Raw genomic sequence first — 20,193 nt, forward strand, 5'->3', positions numbered from 1 at the left:
CCCTTTATGAGCTTAGTAAAAGTCTATGCAAAATGTACTCTACATATATAATTTTCAAATAATCTAATTGGTGAAATCAAAATTAATTTAATCCAAAACAACTCAAGTCTATGCCAAATGAGGACTATTTTCATGCCAAATATCAACTTTCAATGCTCAGCTTTTCTGGCTTTAGGGCTGTTCAAAACAAAAGTTGTTTTTATAATGTCCTCACTGCATATTAAGAGGTGGGGTCCTTTATCTGGCTGGAAGGAGAAGGTGAATTACCCTTTTAACTGCATGCACAGAGCTTTTCGGCAGGTTGGTAGGAAGAGGGTTGTTGCCCCCATTAAGGCCCCTCTTCTACGTTCTCCTCTTCCCTCCACTCCCCCCCCCCGGTACAATTACCTGTTCAGGTAAAGAAGCAGGACACAGTACAGCCAGATCAGGTCGTGTGGGGAGCGGGGACGACTGCCCCCTCCCCATAACAGCTGACTGAAGATAGGGGTGTAATTATACTCAAGGCAGTTCTGGCAAAGCCGTCTTTAACTTGGACAAAGCTAGCAGCACCCACAGTTCCACCTGTGGAAGTGGTTAAAATACCAGACTTTATGGTTACCTGCTGTGGGCATTATGCTAGTCCTGGCTCTTCTCGGAGGTCTGGGAAGGCATTTTCGCTCACCACCAGATTGGCTGAGGTAAGGTGGATTTTTAGCCTCCCCTCAGTGAGTTAGGGCTTGGTAGGGTAGGAAAGGAGGATTAGGCCATTAGGGGTTAATGTCGCAACTCGTTATGTAAGCTTGTGGCAAAATGTCCAGAGCAGGTACTCCATATGGAATGGGTATAATGATCAGGTAAATTGGATTGGTGAAGGATTTAAAGGAAGAATCCTTTAACGGAGCAGAGAAAGGGGATTTGGGGTTCCTATTACTGATATAGCAGGGAGTCAGCCCCTCCCTTATAGCTCCCTTCTTAACCCCCATACAAGGAGGGGGTGATGGGATTAAAGTAGTGGGGTCAGTGAGATCTGGATTGGGAAGAGGGAAGACTGATGGCAGCCCCCAGAGTATATGGAAACACATATAGAATTACCTACACTGTAGTCTTATCTGGTGTGTAATCCCACATATTTAATTAAATTAAAACCATATCCAGTGCCTCCTACTCTTCTTTTGGCATAGCTAGACAGTGGAGAGAGGTTTTTTCTTCCTATTTTTTTATCTCCAATATGGCAAAAAATAAACTGAAGACTAAACTGTGGAATGTAAATGTTCTGGGTGGACACTAAAACCAATTTGAAGTGACAAGTATTGGTCTAAATTAAAAACAAATCAATCCAATTTGTGTTGCTCTGTTCTTTGTGCCTCTGTTCTCTCATTTTTGTACCTGTTAGTTTCAAACAAGAGTTAAATTATAGGAGGTAAATAAGGCTAGTGACTTTTCAAAATCAGTGTGTCCTTTGTCTGTTGGACTGAGTTTTATAATTAAGAAATACAAAAGAGAAAAATCCACAGGATGTCTGCCTATTGGCAAAAGTTCTTTAGAAATGCAAAAAAAGAAAACCTTGGTAGGTAGGTAAGATAGCGGTAAACTAGGGAAAGCATAGTGGGCTAAAGGAATAATTTCATTGTTTGTAAGCCCCAAACCCTCATTTTCTGGTCCCTTCATTTGTTGTCAGTCTATGGAAATATTTGCTGCTTCTCTTCCCCCCTCCCCAAATAACCCAACTTATATGTCTTCTAAAATAAAATATTACAGATAATTTAGTACTCTTAAGTAATCTTATAGTAATGTAGAATAGTTGCAAAGCGGAGGAAAACCGTTTGTCTAGATTTTAACTTTGGTCTTCAAACAGGTTATCATAAAGAGTGAAAAAAGAGATACATCAGAAGTTATTCTTTAAGATTCAAATTTTAAACATTGTCGACAGCTTTGATAACTCTCTGAAAAGACTATTCTGATAGAAACATTTTACTTTTAATCTAATTGTCAGCTTCTGAAATAACTGAAGACAGTCAATGAATATCTGGAAGTCCTGCAAACAACTGATTACTATAAATCATGATGTGATGAAACAAAAACATAGAGTTCAACAGCTGATTTAGCAAGTTGGCAAGTTCCTAAAGTGGAAGTAAAATAGTTGGATCCGTTTGATTGATGAAAGCTTCAGATGGGAGTCTAGAATCAAAAATGGGACCAAGATTATAGATGGTGTCACGTGATAGAAAGTGGTCATAGGTAACAGCTAGGATGAAGGCAACAAGGAACTAATTGCTAACATTTAGGTCCTGTCTGCAGTAAGTTTCATGCAATTTCAAGTGAACCAAATATAACAGATAACTTAATAGTGGGTTGGTTTGGGGTTTTTATGGAAGGGGGTGGCTTGAAGGAACAGGCAAATGGGCAAGTTATAATAGCAGTGCTTTTGGTGGAAAATGTTCTTTAGGTGTAATTCTTACACCTGATGGTTACATCAGTTTTGTGACCATATCACTGTTTAGCAGGTTTTGATGTTTACAATTAAAATTCCATTTATATCAGTGCAAGTCAAAATAAACTGCCCAATATAAACCCTCTTTCTGTAGTGTAAGTTTTGTACAAAGCGCCAACAACTAAATACAAAAGTTTTTTTACAGAAAGCTTCTTGTAATAACCAATTTACTTTTTAGCAAGAAGTACAGCATTATCCGCACCATTCCCTTTTTTTGAGAACCAAGATAGCCATAAATAATTTCTTCATAATATTGGAAAGCTGGCTGTCCAACAGACAATTATGAAGAGCTACAAAATATTTTAATTGACTGCCATAACTGAAAAGTTTGTGTGTCTTTATCAGCCGTGCAAAAGATGTTTTGTTTTTAAGTTATCCAAAGGGGGTGTTTTAATACAAAATAATAACTTGGGACATAGGGTTTGTGGCAAGCTGGATATGTGAATTAGTCAAGGCTAAAAATTGAACATGTTTAACAAAACAATACATTGTAATCCCAGGCATACTAATACAAGACTCAGAACAAAAACACCTGATCATGAATAACTGTCACAACCACATAAAAGATCCATTTGGTAACTGGCCCATAGACAAATGAAGGACACTGCACACCTGAATGAGAGCCAAGAGAAGAGCAGGACATTGAACACTGGAGTACAGCCTTATCATAAATGAACCTCTGACCAAGTAGCTTGTTATACTAGAAATGTAAGGTATTTCTAAAATCGCAGGTAAAGGCTGCTATTTACACTCAGTCATGATTTAAATTAACTGAAGTCTGCAGGACTGTTCGTATTTATCTATGTATTCCTCATAGTAAAGCCACCATGAAATTATGTTGTTTTATTTTATTTTTATTTTTTATTTTATTACAGGTCATCTCATCTTTTTATGTTGAATGGGGAGGAAATGCTATGTCCTTCATGGGCAAAGGTGTCACAAAGAGCACAGTACTTTGCTTGCTTCACTTGTCCCATGAAATGATGTCTCAAGCCAAAAATATGGTGAGAGCACTAAAAGCTGCCCTTAGTTTTTCATCTGTGTAATTTAAGCATTGACACATTGTTACTGACAGAGTTCAAACCGACAGTCTAGTTTCTCTTGACTTTAGAGAGCAGAAAATTGAATTTTAACTGATGTTTTTCTTGGAAATGTGATGCTTTAAATTACTGAATTTGAATACTAGAGAATGCTAATATTACTATTTTAAGTGTACCACATATACTAGCTAAGGTCCAATCCTGCTAACCTTACTTACTGAGCAGTATCACTCTGCAAGTAGTCCTTCTGATTTAAGAGGTACTACTTGCAGAATGAGGTACTATTCAAAGGCAAGGATGGAAAATCAGGGCTAAAAGTATGTTGTTTACTTCTAAAATAATTTTGTAATAAAGATAGTGTCTTCAAGATTATTTTAAATAAGGTTACTTCCGGTACTTGGAAACAGTACGGTTGAATAAAAATACCTTGATTTGCCCAACAGTTCTGGAGATAGTTTCTTTTAACAGAATGCTGCACAATATTAAAACTTGCTTATGGTAGTGTTGATGTACAAGATGCTGATTCAAGAAAGTCCTGAAACATGTTCTTAACGTTAAATGTGTGAGTGAGTCCCATTAAATTTAAGACCGTGCTTAAGCTTTGTGATGTATCAGAGCCTAAATAAACACATTGAGGTTCTGGACTCTTCTATTAAATGTCTTAAGTCTTTGTGCAGATGTAGATATTCTATAAAGTTGCTTAGGTGCTTATGTGAAAAATTAAACTGGCTAAAATGCCTACTAATGAGTATGGTTTGATTTTGTTTAATTAAATCCTTATAATGTAGCCCCCAAATGTGCTTGTGACCATATTCTGTAAATTGCGGTTTTTTAGGGTTAAGAGTAAGGTGGAAGTCATGGTCCTGAGCTTAAACTGGCTAAAAGCAAAGCCAGCATTTTACTATAATCCATTTTGGGAGACTAAAATCCAGAATAGGAATGCTGTCTGTTAAGAATGAAAAAAAATTAGTTCGGGAAGTTCACACTGGGTTCAGATAGCAGATGTTTTTAATTCTGCTACCCTTACTCATGTTGCATAGTATTTTACTCTGGAAATAGCCCCAATAAAATAAAGGAGGCTCCTGGTGAAGTAAAAGACTACACAGTTCAAGAATAGTAAAGTTAGTGTCTTGGATAGCATTTCTCACTTGTGCAGGTAATAGACAGAATTAAGCATTTATTTCTCAACATTTATTTTTCTCTGTTAATTTAGAAACCATTATACCATATTAAGACAGTAGTCTTGTCTTACAGACAAGTGCATTTTTCATTTTAGTTTTGTTTATAATGCAAAAAAGTGTTTTATACCACACAGTAATATTGTTAAGCTTTACATTTTGCCTCCAGAATCTTTGCCATACAATATTAATGCTTTGTACTGAAATAAAGAAAAAAAATAGTGTATATAGTTGGAGGGAAGAGGTTATTTGAACAGTTACTGTCTGAAACAAATCCTTTTCATTTTTTTTTTTCTTTCTGATCAGAACTGGGTGTCTCTCTGGTTCTTGCCTTACAATAAAAGTGAAGAACAAGTTCCTTCTCGGCTTGGTCTGGCATGGCTAGTTCCATTATGGGTAGATAGAGATCCTGAGGTTAGTGTACTCTGGCATAAAACTGTTGCTCCAAATTAAAAAAACAAATATATTACAAATCTAAAAATTATGTTTAATATTGAGACTTAACTAACTTGTCATAATTTTAAATGTGTGTTTTAAAAAAGTATTCTAAAAAGTAATCACTGTTAGAATTTTTCTGTCAAAGCATCTTAAAATTAATCCCTATCCTCTAGGGCTGTCAAGCGATTAAAAAAATTAATCATGATTAAAAAAATTGATCACATGATTAATCACGCTGTTAATAATAGAATACCATTTATTTAAATATTTTTGGATGTTTTCTACATTTTAAAATATATTGATTTCAGTTACAACACAGTGTACAGTGCTCACTTTATATTTATTGTTGATTACAAATATTAGCACTGTAAAAAACAAAATAAATGGTATATTTCAATTCACCTTATACAAGTACTGTACTGCAATCTCTTTATAATGAAAGTTGAACTTACAAATGTAGAATTATGTACAAAAAAAAAAAACTGCATTCAAAAATAAAACAATGTAAAACTTTAGAACCTACAAGTCCACTCAGTCCTACTTCAGCCAATCACTCAGAAAAACAAGTTTGGTTACATTTGCAGGAGATGATGCTGCCCACATCTTGTTTAAAATGTCACCTGAAAGTCAGAACAGGCATTCACCTGGCACTGTTGTAGCCAGCATCGCAAAATATTTATGTGCCAGATATGCTAAAGATTCATACGTCCCTTCATGCTTCAACCACCATTTCAGAAGACATGCGTCCATGCTGATGACGGGTTCTGCTCGATAATGATCCAAAGCAGAGTGGACAAACACATGTTTATTTTCATCATCTGAGTCAGATGCCACCAGCGGAAGGTTGATTTTCTTTTTTGGTGGTTCGGATTCTGTAGTTTCTGCATCAGAGTGTTGCTTTTCTAAGACTTCCGAAATCATTCTCCACACCTTGTCCCTCTCGGATTTTGGAAGGCACTTCAGATTCTTAAACCTTGGGTCAAGTGCTGTATCTATCCTTAGAAATCTAACATTGGTACCTTCTTTGCGTTTTGTCAAATCTGCTGTGACTGTGTTCTTAAAATGAACATGTGCTGGGTCATAATCCGAGACTGCTATAACATGAATTATATGGCAGAATGCAGGCAAAAAAAAGAACAGGACACATACAGTTCTCCCCCAAGGAGTTCAGTCACAAATTTAATTAACACATTATTTTTTTTACGAGCATCATGAGCATGGAAGCATGTTCTCTGGAATGGTGGCCGAAGCATGAAGGGGCATACGAATGTTTAACACATCTGGCACGTAAATACCTTGCAATGCCGGCTACAAAAGTGTCATGCGAACGCCTGTTCTCACTTTCAGGTGATATTGTACATAAGAAGCAGTCAGCAGTATCTCCCGTGAATATAAACAAACTTGTTTGTCTTAACAATTGGCTGAAGAAGAAATAGGACTGAGTGGACTTGTAGGCTTTAAAGTTTTACATTGTTTTGTTTTTGAATGCAGTTATGTAACTAAAAAAAAATCTACATGTGTAAGTTGCACTTTCATGATAAAGAGATTGCACTACAGTACTTGTATGAGGTGAATTGAAAAATATTTTCTTTTGGTTTTATTTTTACAGTGCAAATATTTGTAATAAAAATAATATAAAGTGAGTACTGTACACTTTGTATTCTGTGTTTTAATAGAAATCAATATATTGAAAATATGGAAAAACATCCAAAAAGATTTAATAAATTGCAATTGATATTCTATTGTTTAACAGTGCAATTAACTGCTATTAATCGACAGCTCTACTATCCTCATTTCTCTGCCTCCCTTCACCTTCCATTCTTTTCCTGATAATCCAGGATAGTTGTTCCTGGGGCCTTTGCATGGAAGAGATTTGTTTGCATTAGTTTAACTAGGCAGAAACATTTTTTAAATGCTCTTTTAAAAAAGTTGTTTGCAGTGCTGTTGTTGCTATTGGTCCCAGGATATTAGAGAGACAAGGTGGATGATGTAATATCTGCTACTGGACCATCTTCTGCTCATGAAAGAGACAAGCTTTCAAGCTTACACAGAGCTCTGCTTCAAGTCTGGGAATGTTATTCAGGGCATGGCTACACTTTCAGGTATAGAGCGCTTTGAGTTAAACCAGCCATCATAGAGCGCAGTAGGGAAAGCGCTGCAGTCTGTCCACACTGACAGCTTCAAGCGCACTGGCATGGCCACATTTGCTGCACTTGCAGCGGCATTGGGAGCGGTGCATTATGGGCAGCTATCCCAGCATGCAAGTGACTGCAACTTGCTTTTCAAATGGGAAGGGTGGGGTGGAGAGTGACAGGGAGTGTGTTGTGTGTATGTGGGGGGAGAGAGTGGGTTTCTGGGGGGCTGAGAGCGTGTCATCCTGCTGTCTTGTAAGTTCAGACAGCAGCAGACCCCTCCCTCCTCTCCTCCCGCCCCTCTCTCTCTCTCTCTCTCTCTCTCACAGCATTCCACACTAATGGTTGCTTTGTCTCGGGGCAGATAAGCATCCGGTTGTCAGAAACGGAGCTTTCAAAGAGCATATCCGCATTCCTGCTGCGATTCAAAGACAGGAGTGGCCACTTGACTTAAGGGGATTATGGGGCGTTACCGGAGGCCAATCAGAGCGCAGTAATGCAACTCCCCATTCACATTGGTGCTGCAGCGCTCCAGTGGGGGCACAGCAAACGTTATTCCACTCGCCGAGGTGGAGTACCAGCAGCTCTGTAGCCGCGGAGTCAGAGCGCTCTACATGCCTTGCCAGTGTGGACGGGTAGTGAGCTAGTGCACCCGGGGCTCCTTTATTGTGCTGTAACTCGCAAGTGTAGCCAAGCCCTAAGTGTCACAGCTAAATATAAGAGTGGAACCAATAAGGAATTAACATATGTTGCAAGAGACCATTTGAAGTGGTCAATTAACTTCTGCAGTCCTAGGACGAAGGTGGATTAGTGAGTTGCAGATTGTTGTAATACGCCTTAAATCCAGTCTTTATTAAGTCTATGATTTTTGGTGTCTAGCAGCGTTATGAATTTAAGTTCCCAGGCTTGTGTTTTAAAGGTGTGCAGGTTTCCTTTGAGAACAAGGACTGAGAGGTCAGATATGGAGTGGATAGTGTTCTCCCAAGGTGATACGGCATTTTTGTCTTTTATCATTTTTCTGTGAGAGTGCATTCAAGAACATAGTGATTGTCTTGTTTCACCCACATAGTTGTTCTTGGGGCAGTTAGTGCACTGGATGAGGTACACCACATGTTGTGATAGGCATGTGTAGGACTCATGGATCTTGAAAGGTGTGTTGGAGGGGTATTGATCATTGTAGCATGGGAGATATGTCTGCAGGTTTTGCATCTATTTTTATGGCAGGGTCTGATGCCACCTTGAGTTGGTGAATCCTGAGCTGCGGGGAGCTTGCTTCTGATGTTGAGTTTGGAGAGATTGATTGAAGGCCAGAAGAGAGGATCGGGAAAGATTTCTTTCAGAATGTGGTATCCATCAAGTATGGGTTGTGATTGTTTAATGATAACCTATATGGGCTTCAGGGTGGGGTGGTATGTGACAACTAGGGACGTTCAGTCAGAAGTTTTTTGTTTGTCTTTCGTTTTTCCTGTGTTGAAGTAGGTTCTCTCAGAATATTTGGATGGCCCATTCCATGATGGTGTCCTTGTTTAGTAAAGGCAGTTTTAAGTGTGTTAAGTTGTGTATCCTTGGTTTTCTTCTTGCAGCATATTTCTGTGGTATCTGAGTGCCTGACTGTAGATAACTAATTTCTTGGGGTGGTTACTAAATCTGTGAAGGTAAGAGGGGTGATCCATGAGTTTCTTGATATACTTCCATTGTTGAAGTTGATCATGGTGTCCAGGAAGTTCATGTTGGTGTGGGACTGTTTTAGAGAGAGTTTGATGGATGAGTGGTGGTTGAAGTTGTGGTGGAAATCGGTGAGGGAGTTTAGGATGTCTTCCCAGAGGATGCCAATATCATTGATGTGTCTCCGGTATATCATTGGTTTTGTGGTGCATTTGACCAGATACTCTTCTTCACAGTGGCCCATTGGGAAGTCATTCTAGTACCCGTGGCTGATTTAAAAAAAAAAAAAAAAACACTGTGTCACCTATGGGCAAACACTTCTTACAAAATAATCACTCCATACCGGTCTTTGTCTTCAAAGGAAACCTTCACTACACCTTCATAAGACAAGACTGGGAACTTAAACTGATAACTCTGCTAGACACCAAAAATCATGGACTTAATAAAGACTGGATTTATGGCTTGTTACAACAATCTGCAATCCACTGACCTTCCTTTGTCCAGCTACTGTAGAGGTGTTAACTGCCCACTGAATGGTCTCTTATAATATGAGTTAACTCCGTATTGATTTCATCTTTGTATTTAGCTATGACATTGATTACCTTCCCCAGACCTGAGAAAGAGCTCTGCATAAACTTGAAAGCTTGTCTCTTTCATCAACAGAAGTTGGTCCAATAAAAGATATTACCTCAGCCACCTTGTCTCTACTTAAAAAAAAGTTCCTATTAACATGACTTTCACAAAAATGTAAAGCAAATATGCTCAGACCCAAACTATCAAGAACATTTTATTTAAAACTGATTATCTGGAACTTTACATATACAATTCCAGGACAGGCTCACTCTGAAAAGTAACTAGATAATGCCACCATCTTACTCATCATATCTGCTTTCTATGTGTATTCAGTCCTATTGCCTTATTTTAGCAACTATCTTTTGGTTTGATCTTTAGTGGCAGTTAGATGACACTATGATGGTGGGCATCAGAGATGAATCTAAATAGAAAATTTGGGGCTTGCTGCCTTTTTTTCACAAAATGTTATGACCACATTGACGAGAGGACTGTCTGAGGGGGTATTTCGTATTTTACAGTTTGGGTAACAAGGTGTTCATGAACAACTCACTATCCATATTTAGTCAGGGATACAGTCATAGTAACCCACTTACAAAAACAGTGTATAAACAGCTTTGATCAGCCAGGTTTCAAGTCTAGTTTAAACACTGACACCATTTACAATTAAAAAGAATATTCAGGTGTTCTTCTTTCATATGACATTTTTAAGATGTTTGTAGGCTTCAGATAAGGCATCTGCATCCATTTTCATACTGAGCAGTTAATATTAAATGGTGAATGCTGTGCTATTTTGTTTATACTTGTTAATGAAAATATATATACAATAAAATGCTCCTTTTATATAGTGCAGGGATCGGCAACTTTTGGCACACAGCTCTCCAGGGTAAGCACCCTGGCGGGCCGGGCCGACTTGTTTACCTGCCGCGTCTGCAGGTTTGGCTGATTGCGGCTCCCACTGGCTGCAGTTCGCCGTCCCAGGCCAATGGGGGCAGCAGAAAGTGGCGCGGGCTGAGGGATGTGCTGGCCGCTGCTTCCCGCCACCCCCATTGGCCTGGAGCGGCCAACCGCGACCAGTGGGTGCTGCAGTCGGCCAAACCTATGGATGTGGCAGGTAAACAAACCAGCCCGGCCCGCCAGGGTGCTTACCCTGGTGAGCCACATGCCGAAGGTTGCCAATCCCTGATATCGTGTTACAAAAATAGAGGTGTGCACAACCCTGAGACCACTTAAAGATGTTCACATATGTTTTTAACTTTCTAGACATGCCTGATCGTTTGTTAGATGGAGAGAATTATCTCATCCAAATACTGAAAGCTATGTTGTTGGTCTTTTATATGCTCTTCTATGATAATACAAGTAATTCATTAGTAGCTGTTCAAGAGAATTTAGGATAATGACGACTGCATGCTTTATTATAAAGGTTTCAGAACGAACTATGAAATATTAACATTTCATACAATGAAATGCAGGTTTTTTCTTGCTAAAATGTTCCAGGTAAGGTTCACCTCCCTTGGAATTGGATCAGCTCTTACATCTCTTGAATTAGGATGCATTGCTTTAGCAGACAGCTGTCAGAACATTTCAGGAGGGTTATGGGGAACAGTGATAAACATTCTTCTGGACCAATCGGAATGTAGCATGGTACGCAGAGAGGTATGTCTTTGTCCTCCTATTGGCCATGAATACACATTTCTCTTATGAATGTATCTTCAGGGGAAAAAATAGTACAAGATGCTTCCTTTGTAAGCTGTTACTGAGAGGAAAGCTTCCAAGACTTTATCTCAGGTGGCACAACATTCCTGCTGCCTTGTAAGTTAAATGCTACCTAATGAAAATACATCTTTTTCTTGTCTTGTCTTAGCATTCGCTTGAAAAGCACCGGAGACATGACTACTAATGTAAAGCAGAAGTAATTTGTTTCAGTGATATGCTAGTCTCAGTGGGGTCATAAAAATAATGAGTTGCATACAAAGATATTGTCTGCTGTTACTTTCTTTAACCTTTTAAGAATAATCTCTAGACATTCTTGCTATACATTTTTATAGCATCTTGAAGTCTAGACTGCAAATGGTTTTAAGTTCATTTTGATATGGTATGTAATTCAGAGGCTTTTCTTGTCTGCTTTTCTCCATGTTAAAAGAAATTAAAGGTTGGTGCTTTATTTATGCTCATTACTTAACTTTGCACATTAAACTGTGTATTTTTCTTTTATTAAACAGAAAAGTGTATCAAAATATTTATTGGTAATAAGTGACACGTGCTACAGATTATAAATTAGAATCTTAATCCTCGCGGTTAGAGACCACTTTCACATTGGTAGCTAACACCACAGCACTGTGTAAAATAAGCTATTACATTATACATACAATTTGTATTTATTATCCAGTAGCTGCTTAATTAATTTAAATAGTTTTAAAAAGGACTCTAGAGGTCTGTCTTTTCACGTTATTCAATGGGTGGTTTGTAAACAACAAAAACTGCAAGGTGATGACTAGTAGTTTGTCTATTGCTAGCTAGGGACACCATGATACTCAGATATAAAGCACAAAGTTATGTATGCTTTCAAAACCAGTGTATGCTACTGGTCTTTGTTGCAACTTCTGTTAAATTCTGGAATATGCTCAAATTTTATTTATACGTTGATACTTTAAGGTTGATGCATGAGTCATGGAGAAGCATCAGAGGTATATTTTGCCCAGCGTAACAGGTATATCTAATACCTTAAGCAATGAAGCATCTCACCTTAAATAGAAAATTCTTATTTCTTGTTTGTTGATGAACCATTCTCAGGATACCTCTCATAGACCGGGAGAAAGCTTTGTGAACAGTTCAGCAATTGAGCTGTCGGAGTGCATCCCTAGACAGATGTTTGTCCAACCTGTGCTTAAAAACATCCATTGATGAGGATTCCACAGCCTCCCTGGAAGCCTATTCCAGGACTTAACTTTCTAATTATAAAAGTAGTTTTCCCTAATATCTAACCTAAATCTCCCTTGCTGCAGATTAAGTCCATTATTTCTAGTCCTGTCTTTTAGTGGATATGGAGAACAATGGATCACCATCCTCTTTATAACAACCTTTAACGTATTTGAAGACTGTTATAAGGTCGCGCCCCCCCCCCTTCAGTCTTCTTTTCTCAAGACTAAGCATGCCTCATTTCTTAACCTTTCCTATAGGCCATGTTTTCTAAACCCCTTTTAATTTTTGTTGCTCTCCCGTGGACTCTATCTCCAAATTCTCCACATCATTTTTAAAGGGTAGAGCCCCAAACTGGACATAGTACTCCAGCTGAGGCCTCCCCAGTGCTAAGTAGAGAGGACAGTTACCTCCTGGATATTATGCACAACACTGCTGTTAATATACTCCAGAATAATATTACCCTTTTTCACTACTGTGTCACATTGTTGGCTGATATTCAATTTGTGATTCATTACAACTCCCAGGTCTTTTTCTGCAGTATTACCACCAAAGCCAGTTATTCCCCATTGTGTGTAGTTGGGAATTTGATTTTCCCTTCCTAAGTGTAGTACTTTTGCACTTGTCTTTATTGAATTTCATCTGGTTGATTTCAGATCAGTTCTCTAATTTGTCAAGGTCATTTTGAATTCTTATCCTATCCTCCAAAGTGCTTGCAACCCCTCTGAGCTTGGTGTCATCCACAAATTTGATGTCTACTCTCCACTCCATTATCCATTCATTAATGAAAATATTGAATAGTACTAGACCCAATACTAACCCCTGTGGGACACTGTTAGATACGCCCTCCATTTGGTAGTGAATCATTGATAACTACTCTTGAGTATGGTCTGTCAACCAATTTTGCGCTCATCTTATAATCATTTCATCTTGATCATATTTCTCTGATTTGCTCATGAAAATATCATGTGGGACTGTGTCAAAAGCTTACTAAAATCAAGATGTATCCTGTCTACTGCTTACCCCTATCCCTTCAGCCGTAACCCTGACAAAGAAGGAAATTAGGCTGGTTTGCCATGATTTCTTTTTGACAAATCCATGCTGGCTATTCCTTGTAACCCTACTATCCTCTTGGCCCTTACAAATTGATAGTTTAATATTTTGTTCCAGTTTCTTTCCAGATATAAAAGTTAGACTGACTGATCTATAATGCCCTGGTTGTCTTTGTTCCCCTTTTTGAAGATAGGTGCTATGTTTGTCCTTCTCCAGTCCTCTTGGACCTCACCGACCTCCATGAATTCTCAAAAATAAATTTACTAATGGTTCTGCTAGTCCCTTAAATATCCTGGGATGAATTCCATCAGGGCTTGCTGTCTTGATTACATCTAACTTACCTAAATATACTTTCACCTGTTCTTTCCCTATTTTGGCTTGTGTTTCTTTCCCCTTATTGTTAATATTAATTGTGTTGAGCATCTGGTCAGCATTAACATTTTTTTAGTGAAGGCTGAAGCAGAATAGGCATTAAGAAATTCAGCCTTCTTGAAATGAAGCTACAGGTTTGTTCTGATATCTCAACTCAGAGCTAGACAAACACTGATCTAAACGGGGGTGAATCTGAAAACCATTTATGAATTTAATGTAACACACTTCTCAATTTAAAAGGAATTTTCCTTCTCTGTTTTCCTTATAGCCATAATAAAGTTTTGAACGGCATGAGGCACCTTCTAGTGAAAAATAGAGCTAGGAATGTTCAGCCAATCGTTTATATTTTTAATTGTGTTGAAAGAGTTTAAAATAACATCTGTAAATGTCTTTTCAGTTTGCTTCAATGACCACAGTGCAACCAAGATGTAGTTAGATTCAAGCTTTATAATTGAGTTTTAAGACATTAAAAAACACTTCAGCTAAACATTTACTTAACAAATTACCTATTCCAAGTAAAACCACTTGTAAGCATTGCTGCACGAAAAAAGCTTTAAAAGAGTTTAAACCTCTCATATTGTAAAACTTAATGCCCACGTCATCATAAAGCTGTTGGGATCGTCTTTTATTGTATTTTGTAAAATGATTCAATGACACTAGATAGAATAATTTCACATTTTATCATTGAACCCATTGTTAAAAATATCCCCTAGATATTTAAAGGGGAAAACTTAAGTGGCATTGGCCCTGTGTTGTTTGTGTGTCAGCATGTGTTTGGTGCTGCACAAATAAAGAAAGACACTGTCCTGCACCAATGATCTTACAATTTAAACAAAAATAGTCAAGCACGTAATGGACTGAGGGTCATTGTTGAAGGATTTTGCTGAAGTGCAGTGTCTTAGAAAGAGTCAACTTGAAATCTACCCATTTTTAAGTTTGAAGTAGTCTCAGTTACTACACCTTCCCCAGATTTACTCTGCCTTTTTGATGAGTTTAAAATCACATTTCTCTGTTCTTTTAAAATATTTTTCTCTTTACTGCTGCTCTGTAAAATCCACACCAACATTATACTGGGAAAACAATAAACTGCTGTATAAAGTGCTTTCAGTTTCACAAAGTGAAGATTTTTTTTCTCTCTCAAATATTTTTGTTATAGTAGTTGTAGGTGTTTGTGATTTTTAAGTTGACTGTGTCCCTTTTAAACTTTCTAGAAGCTTGAAATTTGAAACAGCCTCAGGAATATTTAAGTCAGTAGGGTGACTTGCTGATTAACATATCAATTTGATCTGTGCTTTTGCTTTTAGAGTGCTGTTGGATCTGGTTACTTTGCTTTGTTTAGCTGCTGCAGCAAGATGGCAGTATCGATGCTTTCATTTCTTTTTGTAGGCTGCTTTTATTCTTCAGAATCTTCTTGTAATCCCAATGCCAACTGAAGAACTGAAAGATTGTGCTTGGCAGGTGAGTGACAACATTTTAGTAAGAAAAGTCCATGTGGTGGAAGTAGATTAATTGAAATTAAAACAATTTTGCATCCTCAGATATTTATTGCATGTAAGTATAAGTGAAAGAAATCATTCTGTGTAGCTGTCAGAACTGACGCAGGTATTTTTCAAAGAGAAAAATATGAATATTCCTATTCTTTTCATGTTTTCAGTTAGAGTTGGAGAGAAAAAATATCCTTTTGTTTAACTATATGGAATGCAATATACAAAATGCAGCTGATAGTCTCCATTTATATTAGTGATATTACATAACATGAGTAATTTAGATTCCTTGAGACATATTAGTAATTTGTTTTGACCAAACTCAGAATAAGATCGAAAAAAAGACCTCTTTGGGCATATATTTTAATACATTATAAAACATCTTAAAAGTATCAATAGGTGGAAACAGTCATCATTCCCTTCCCCTCCCCCCCCCAAAAAAAATGGTGAGGATCATGCTGTATAAATAACGTTGGTCGCTCTTTTAAAATTTAAAATGTCAAGAGCCTCTGTGCATTCCCGCTTGTGGGATATGGTATGCCTGGTGTTGAGATGTGGAACTGCCTTGAAAAGCCATGTTCATTAGTGGGTGCACAAGAGGCCTTGTATGAGGGTAATGACCTTTCCCTACTCTGTCTGAGGGAGTGCACCCTTCAACCACTTCAGTTCTTTGCCATCAGCACAGAGAGTGAGCAGATCTCATCTTTGTGTTCTCAGACTAGACCTTCCCTTATCCTAGGGTAAGATTTTCTTGTAAACATTTAGAGTGGCACAATGTAAAGTTCTTCCCTTGTCTCAGGAGTCTTTAGCCCCTTAAAATTTTGAGCCCAGAATTACATAAGGACTTCAAGAGGTACATTTCCTACCTGGTGATCATATCAAAAAGACACTCACATTCAGCACCTTCTGTGGCTGGGTGAGACCTACTTGGAAAGTCAGTATGCAGTTTATATGCCTTTGCTTGCTGTGCCATGAGAGAGAGAGAGAGAGAGATGCTTGAGGCTTCAGTCCCATCTTGTTCTCAATGTATATAGCCTGGTACTCTGACGGGCTCATTGAGGATGCAGAGACCAGCCTCTGTGCCAGCATCATATTACACCCGACCCAAGATACACTTTCCACTTTTTCTTCAGTGCTGCTTTCTGTCACTGGCTTGAAACCAGAATCTCTTTGACTGATTTATATTTGGAGCAAAGCCCTTACACGGCTAAATCTAAAGCAGAATCAAAGAACAAACCAGGATTGCCTATTAAGTTCTCAATAGCCTTGGAGATACTGGAGAAGTGCCCATCTGAGCACCTACTCCTTATTTTGAACCATTAGCCTTAGCACCAGTTCTGTACCTGTCTGGCACTGACTCCTCTGTCGCAGCACCACAAGCCTGCTCAGGACCCATTTGGAAAAAAAGAAGAGGAGAAAGCATATGGCCCCACAAGAGAGGCAAAAATAGAATACAAAAGAGGAAGGGCCATTTCTCTCTTCTTCTGTACTCTGACCCACAAGTGCTTTGTAGACATAGACTGCGGTGCTGTTGCCTCTTCTCCACACTCCTCCAGAGCAGGATGTCATGACACCAATTTAACTTGGACCTCTCAAAAGTTTAGATTCTGCTAACACCTTTGATTTCTCTGTTTTGAGAATCCCCTGACTGAAACACAGGACACCAAACCTCTTCCCTTACCTCAAATCCACACATCATAATACGGAGGCCCTCTTCAGTTACTCATGTAGCCATATGTGCAGCACTTCTCTTTTGGAAGTTGCGAGAAAAACATCAGCACTGGTGCTAATAACTGGTACACTCTGGCACCAGTGCCCTCATCAGCACCTGTCTCTCATTCTGCATAACCAGAGCCTTCCTTGTCTGCACCAGTCCCCCAGATCTGCTGGAAATTCTGCCTATATCTCAGGAATGGAATTGAAACTCTATCAGAGGTACCGTACAAGACTCCTTTGGAGACACATACAGATGGCACCTCACAAGAGGGTCAACAAGTATTGAGGAGAACATTCCTCTCTCTTATCTGTGGAGGCCAGAATACTATCATTATAGTGTATCCAAAACCAAATCCACTTCATTTCGCTACAGCTTGTAGGGGAGGAGAACATGAAGGTAGACTCTCAAATCTGGCTCTTGTTTTAGTCTTTGTACAGGACAGTTAAATTTAGCTGATGTACTTTTAGGCCTGGTCTATACTAAAAAGTTAGGTTGACCCAGCTACATCACTCAGGGTTGTGAAAAAATCTACATTCCTGAGCAACATAATTAAGCTGATCTAACCCCCAGTGTAGGCAGATCTAGCTTCATGGAAGAGGTCTTCTGTCTACCTAGTTACCTTCACTCGAGGAGGTGGATTACCTATGCCAAGGGAAGCACCCCTCCCATTGGCATAGGTAGTATTTACACTGAAGAGCTACAGCTGCAGCATTTCAAATATAGACAAGCCCTTAGTTGAGAATTATAATATAAAGACATTTGCAAGAGGTAGCCATTGTAACATTTTAATATTGGTTACAAAGATTTTCACGAAGTTGCTTTGTCTTTATAAAAGAATTTTCACAGACTTAAAAATAAGGTGTGAAAGAATCAAATCACAATCTTCCAAGTGAGGTGTAACAAATTTGTAACTGCTATTAGTACTGATTTGAGTCAATGTAACTCTTATTAAGAAATGCAATTTAACTGAAATGTCATTTGTCACTTAAGTATTCATGCTGAAAGATATTATCAAACAAGATTTCAAGGTAACTGGTTGATTTAATACAGTAGAGAATCAAGTCACCAATTTAAAATGTAAAATTACTACCAGGATTAAACTTTGTACTGGAAAAAAATATAACTTCCTCCCCTCCTTGGTGTCAAGTGTAAGGTGATTTATCTGTAAACCATCTAACACAAGAAAGTTCAAAAGAAAAACTGACAAAAAGAACATGGAGAATAGTAAGGAAAAGTGTTATAGGCATGCAGTGCATTAAGATTTTTATCCCTGAGGCAAACATTTAAAAGGTTGTTAATAGAGAGTGCAGCCCAGATTTTGGATGTTAATGTTTATTGCATAGTTAGTGTAGTTATTTTTCTTGATGGCAGCAAGCTCTGTGTCTCCCACGTCTTTAAAATGGCATAGCAAACTTTTGCCATCGGTAAAAATCAACCCATATAATTTGATGTTATTGGATCACAACACAGTATGTTATCTCAAGGTTGTTGAAGTCAGAGCATGCTGTGAACATAATTGGTGAAAGACTTCAGTGCTTTTTAGCACACCCCTGTGGCCATGAAGTGCTTGGCACAGGATTTTTAAACTGGCATAGACATCTCTGGATATCAAAACTTGAACTCAATGTCATCACATTTATTGTCTGTAAAATTCCCTGATTATGCAGAAGTTGTGGTTGATATAATCAATGCATAGTGCTGATAGCTCTGTGCATATGGAGTGCAACCCTGTAACTCATTGTTAACAATTTACACAAAACACAGACGTATTTGTTGAAGTAACTGTTGCATTCTTATTGTGTTTCAATTGGTGCAAAAGGCAAATGTTGATTATTTGCACTGTTATGTATTGTGGGAGGGATAGCTCAGTGGTTTGAGTATTAGCTACTAAACCCAGGGTTGTGAGTTCAATCCTTAAGGGGACCACTTAAGGATCTGGGGCAAAATCAGTACTTGGTCCTGCTAGTGAAGGCAGGAGACTGGACTTGATGACCTTTCAGGGTCCGTTCCAGTTCTATGAGATAGATGCTACATTACGCACACTGAAAAGAAAAAAAGGTACTGCTGTGTTATCACTCAGAATAACTTTATAACCCAGAGTACACTTTGTCCTTCTAGTTTGTTACCCACTTGTTTTTCTTCCAGCTAAGCTTAAATTCTGCAGAAATTGATATATTAGGGCCTGATTTGAGGCCCATTGATGGTGACAGGAGTCTTTCCATTGACTTAAATGGGCTATGGATCAACTTCCATGCCCTTCATATGCCAAAGAAAGCTACCACCAATGACAAGTTGTTTTCTTTCAAGGAATTTTTACACTAGTTTCTCTTAAATCAGTGTGAACTGCTATTAGGACTTCTTTTCAGAGTACCCGGTAAGCTTTTCTTGTAATGTGCTTTGAACGTTACTCAGTGTGAGTTCCATTGTCAAATAATTCTTAATTATTGTTTACAGTCAGTTCGATTTAGGTCTAGTGAAATCTAGCTGAATGAATGTTAAGTTCATTGCATATCATGTTGGGAAAATATTTTTAATCTAAGAAGTCATTATAATAGTCTTAGATTGCAAACCGTCCTGTTAAGTCTTTCTCTAAAGGTGTAACACAAGTCTTCAGATTTATTTGTTTCTAAATTCACTGCCTAAAAATGAGTGCTTTAGAAACTTCTTGTCTTTAAAATCATTCCCTATCCCTCCTTGTATCCTTGTATTTATTTAGCTGTGTCAGATTTTCTCTTACTGTTCAGTATATTTTTTTTTGTAAATAGGTTTATATTTCTTATTGGATTGGAATGAATGGATACATCTTAGTGTTTCTGTAGCTTCAAACAGTATCTAATTTGTTCTGGATACTTACGTTTAGGGGCAAAGAAATTAAGTATATTAGAATGCTGTGAAGGTGCAATGTCCTTTAGTGGATCTGCCGTCACCCCCAAACCCTTAATATTATTTTTATTGTTAAAAGTATGGAACTTTCTGGGCAAAAAGTATGATGTGCATTGTAATGTATGCCCTCTCAGCACATGCTTTAGCAGCAGCATCTATTGGCTTCTGAGCCAAGATTTCTAAGATTCCTTAAGTTATTTTAGCAACTTCAGCTTTGCTCAAAGCTGCTCCTTTTTCCCCTTTGAAATAAACTGTCAGTTGCTATTCATGAA

At 38.1% G+C, this 20,193-nt stretch overlaps 1 protein-coding gene across 6 annotated transcripts in view; it reads left to right on the plus strand.

Annotated features, from left to right (window-relative positions):
• The window catches only part of RTTN (rotatin), a 163,385-nt gene that overhangs the window by 79,635 nt on the left and 63,557 nt on the right, over positions 1-20,193 (plus strand). For all 6 annotated transcript variants that reach the window (XM_034762541.1, XM_034762540.1, XM_034762539.1 and 3 more), the window contains exons 29-32: positions 3,346-3,474; positions 4,995-5,102; positions 10,991-11,149; positions 15,224-15,295. In XM_034762541.1, coding sequence (XP_034618432.1) covers positions 3,346-3,474; positions 4,995-5,102; positions 10,991-11,149; positions 15,224-15,295 — 468 coding nt within the window. The remainder of the gene's footprint in view (positions 1-3,345; positions 3,475-4,994; positions 5,103-10,990; positions 11,150-15,223; positions 15,296-20,193) is intronic.

Source organism: Trachemys scripta, chromosome 2 (genome assembly GCF_013100865.1).
Source record: "Trachemys scripta elegans isolate TJP31775 chromosome 2, CAS_Tse_1.0, whole genome shotgun sequence".
NCBI lineage: Eukaryota > Metazoa > Chordata > Testudines > Emydidae > Trachemys > Trachemys scripta.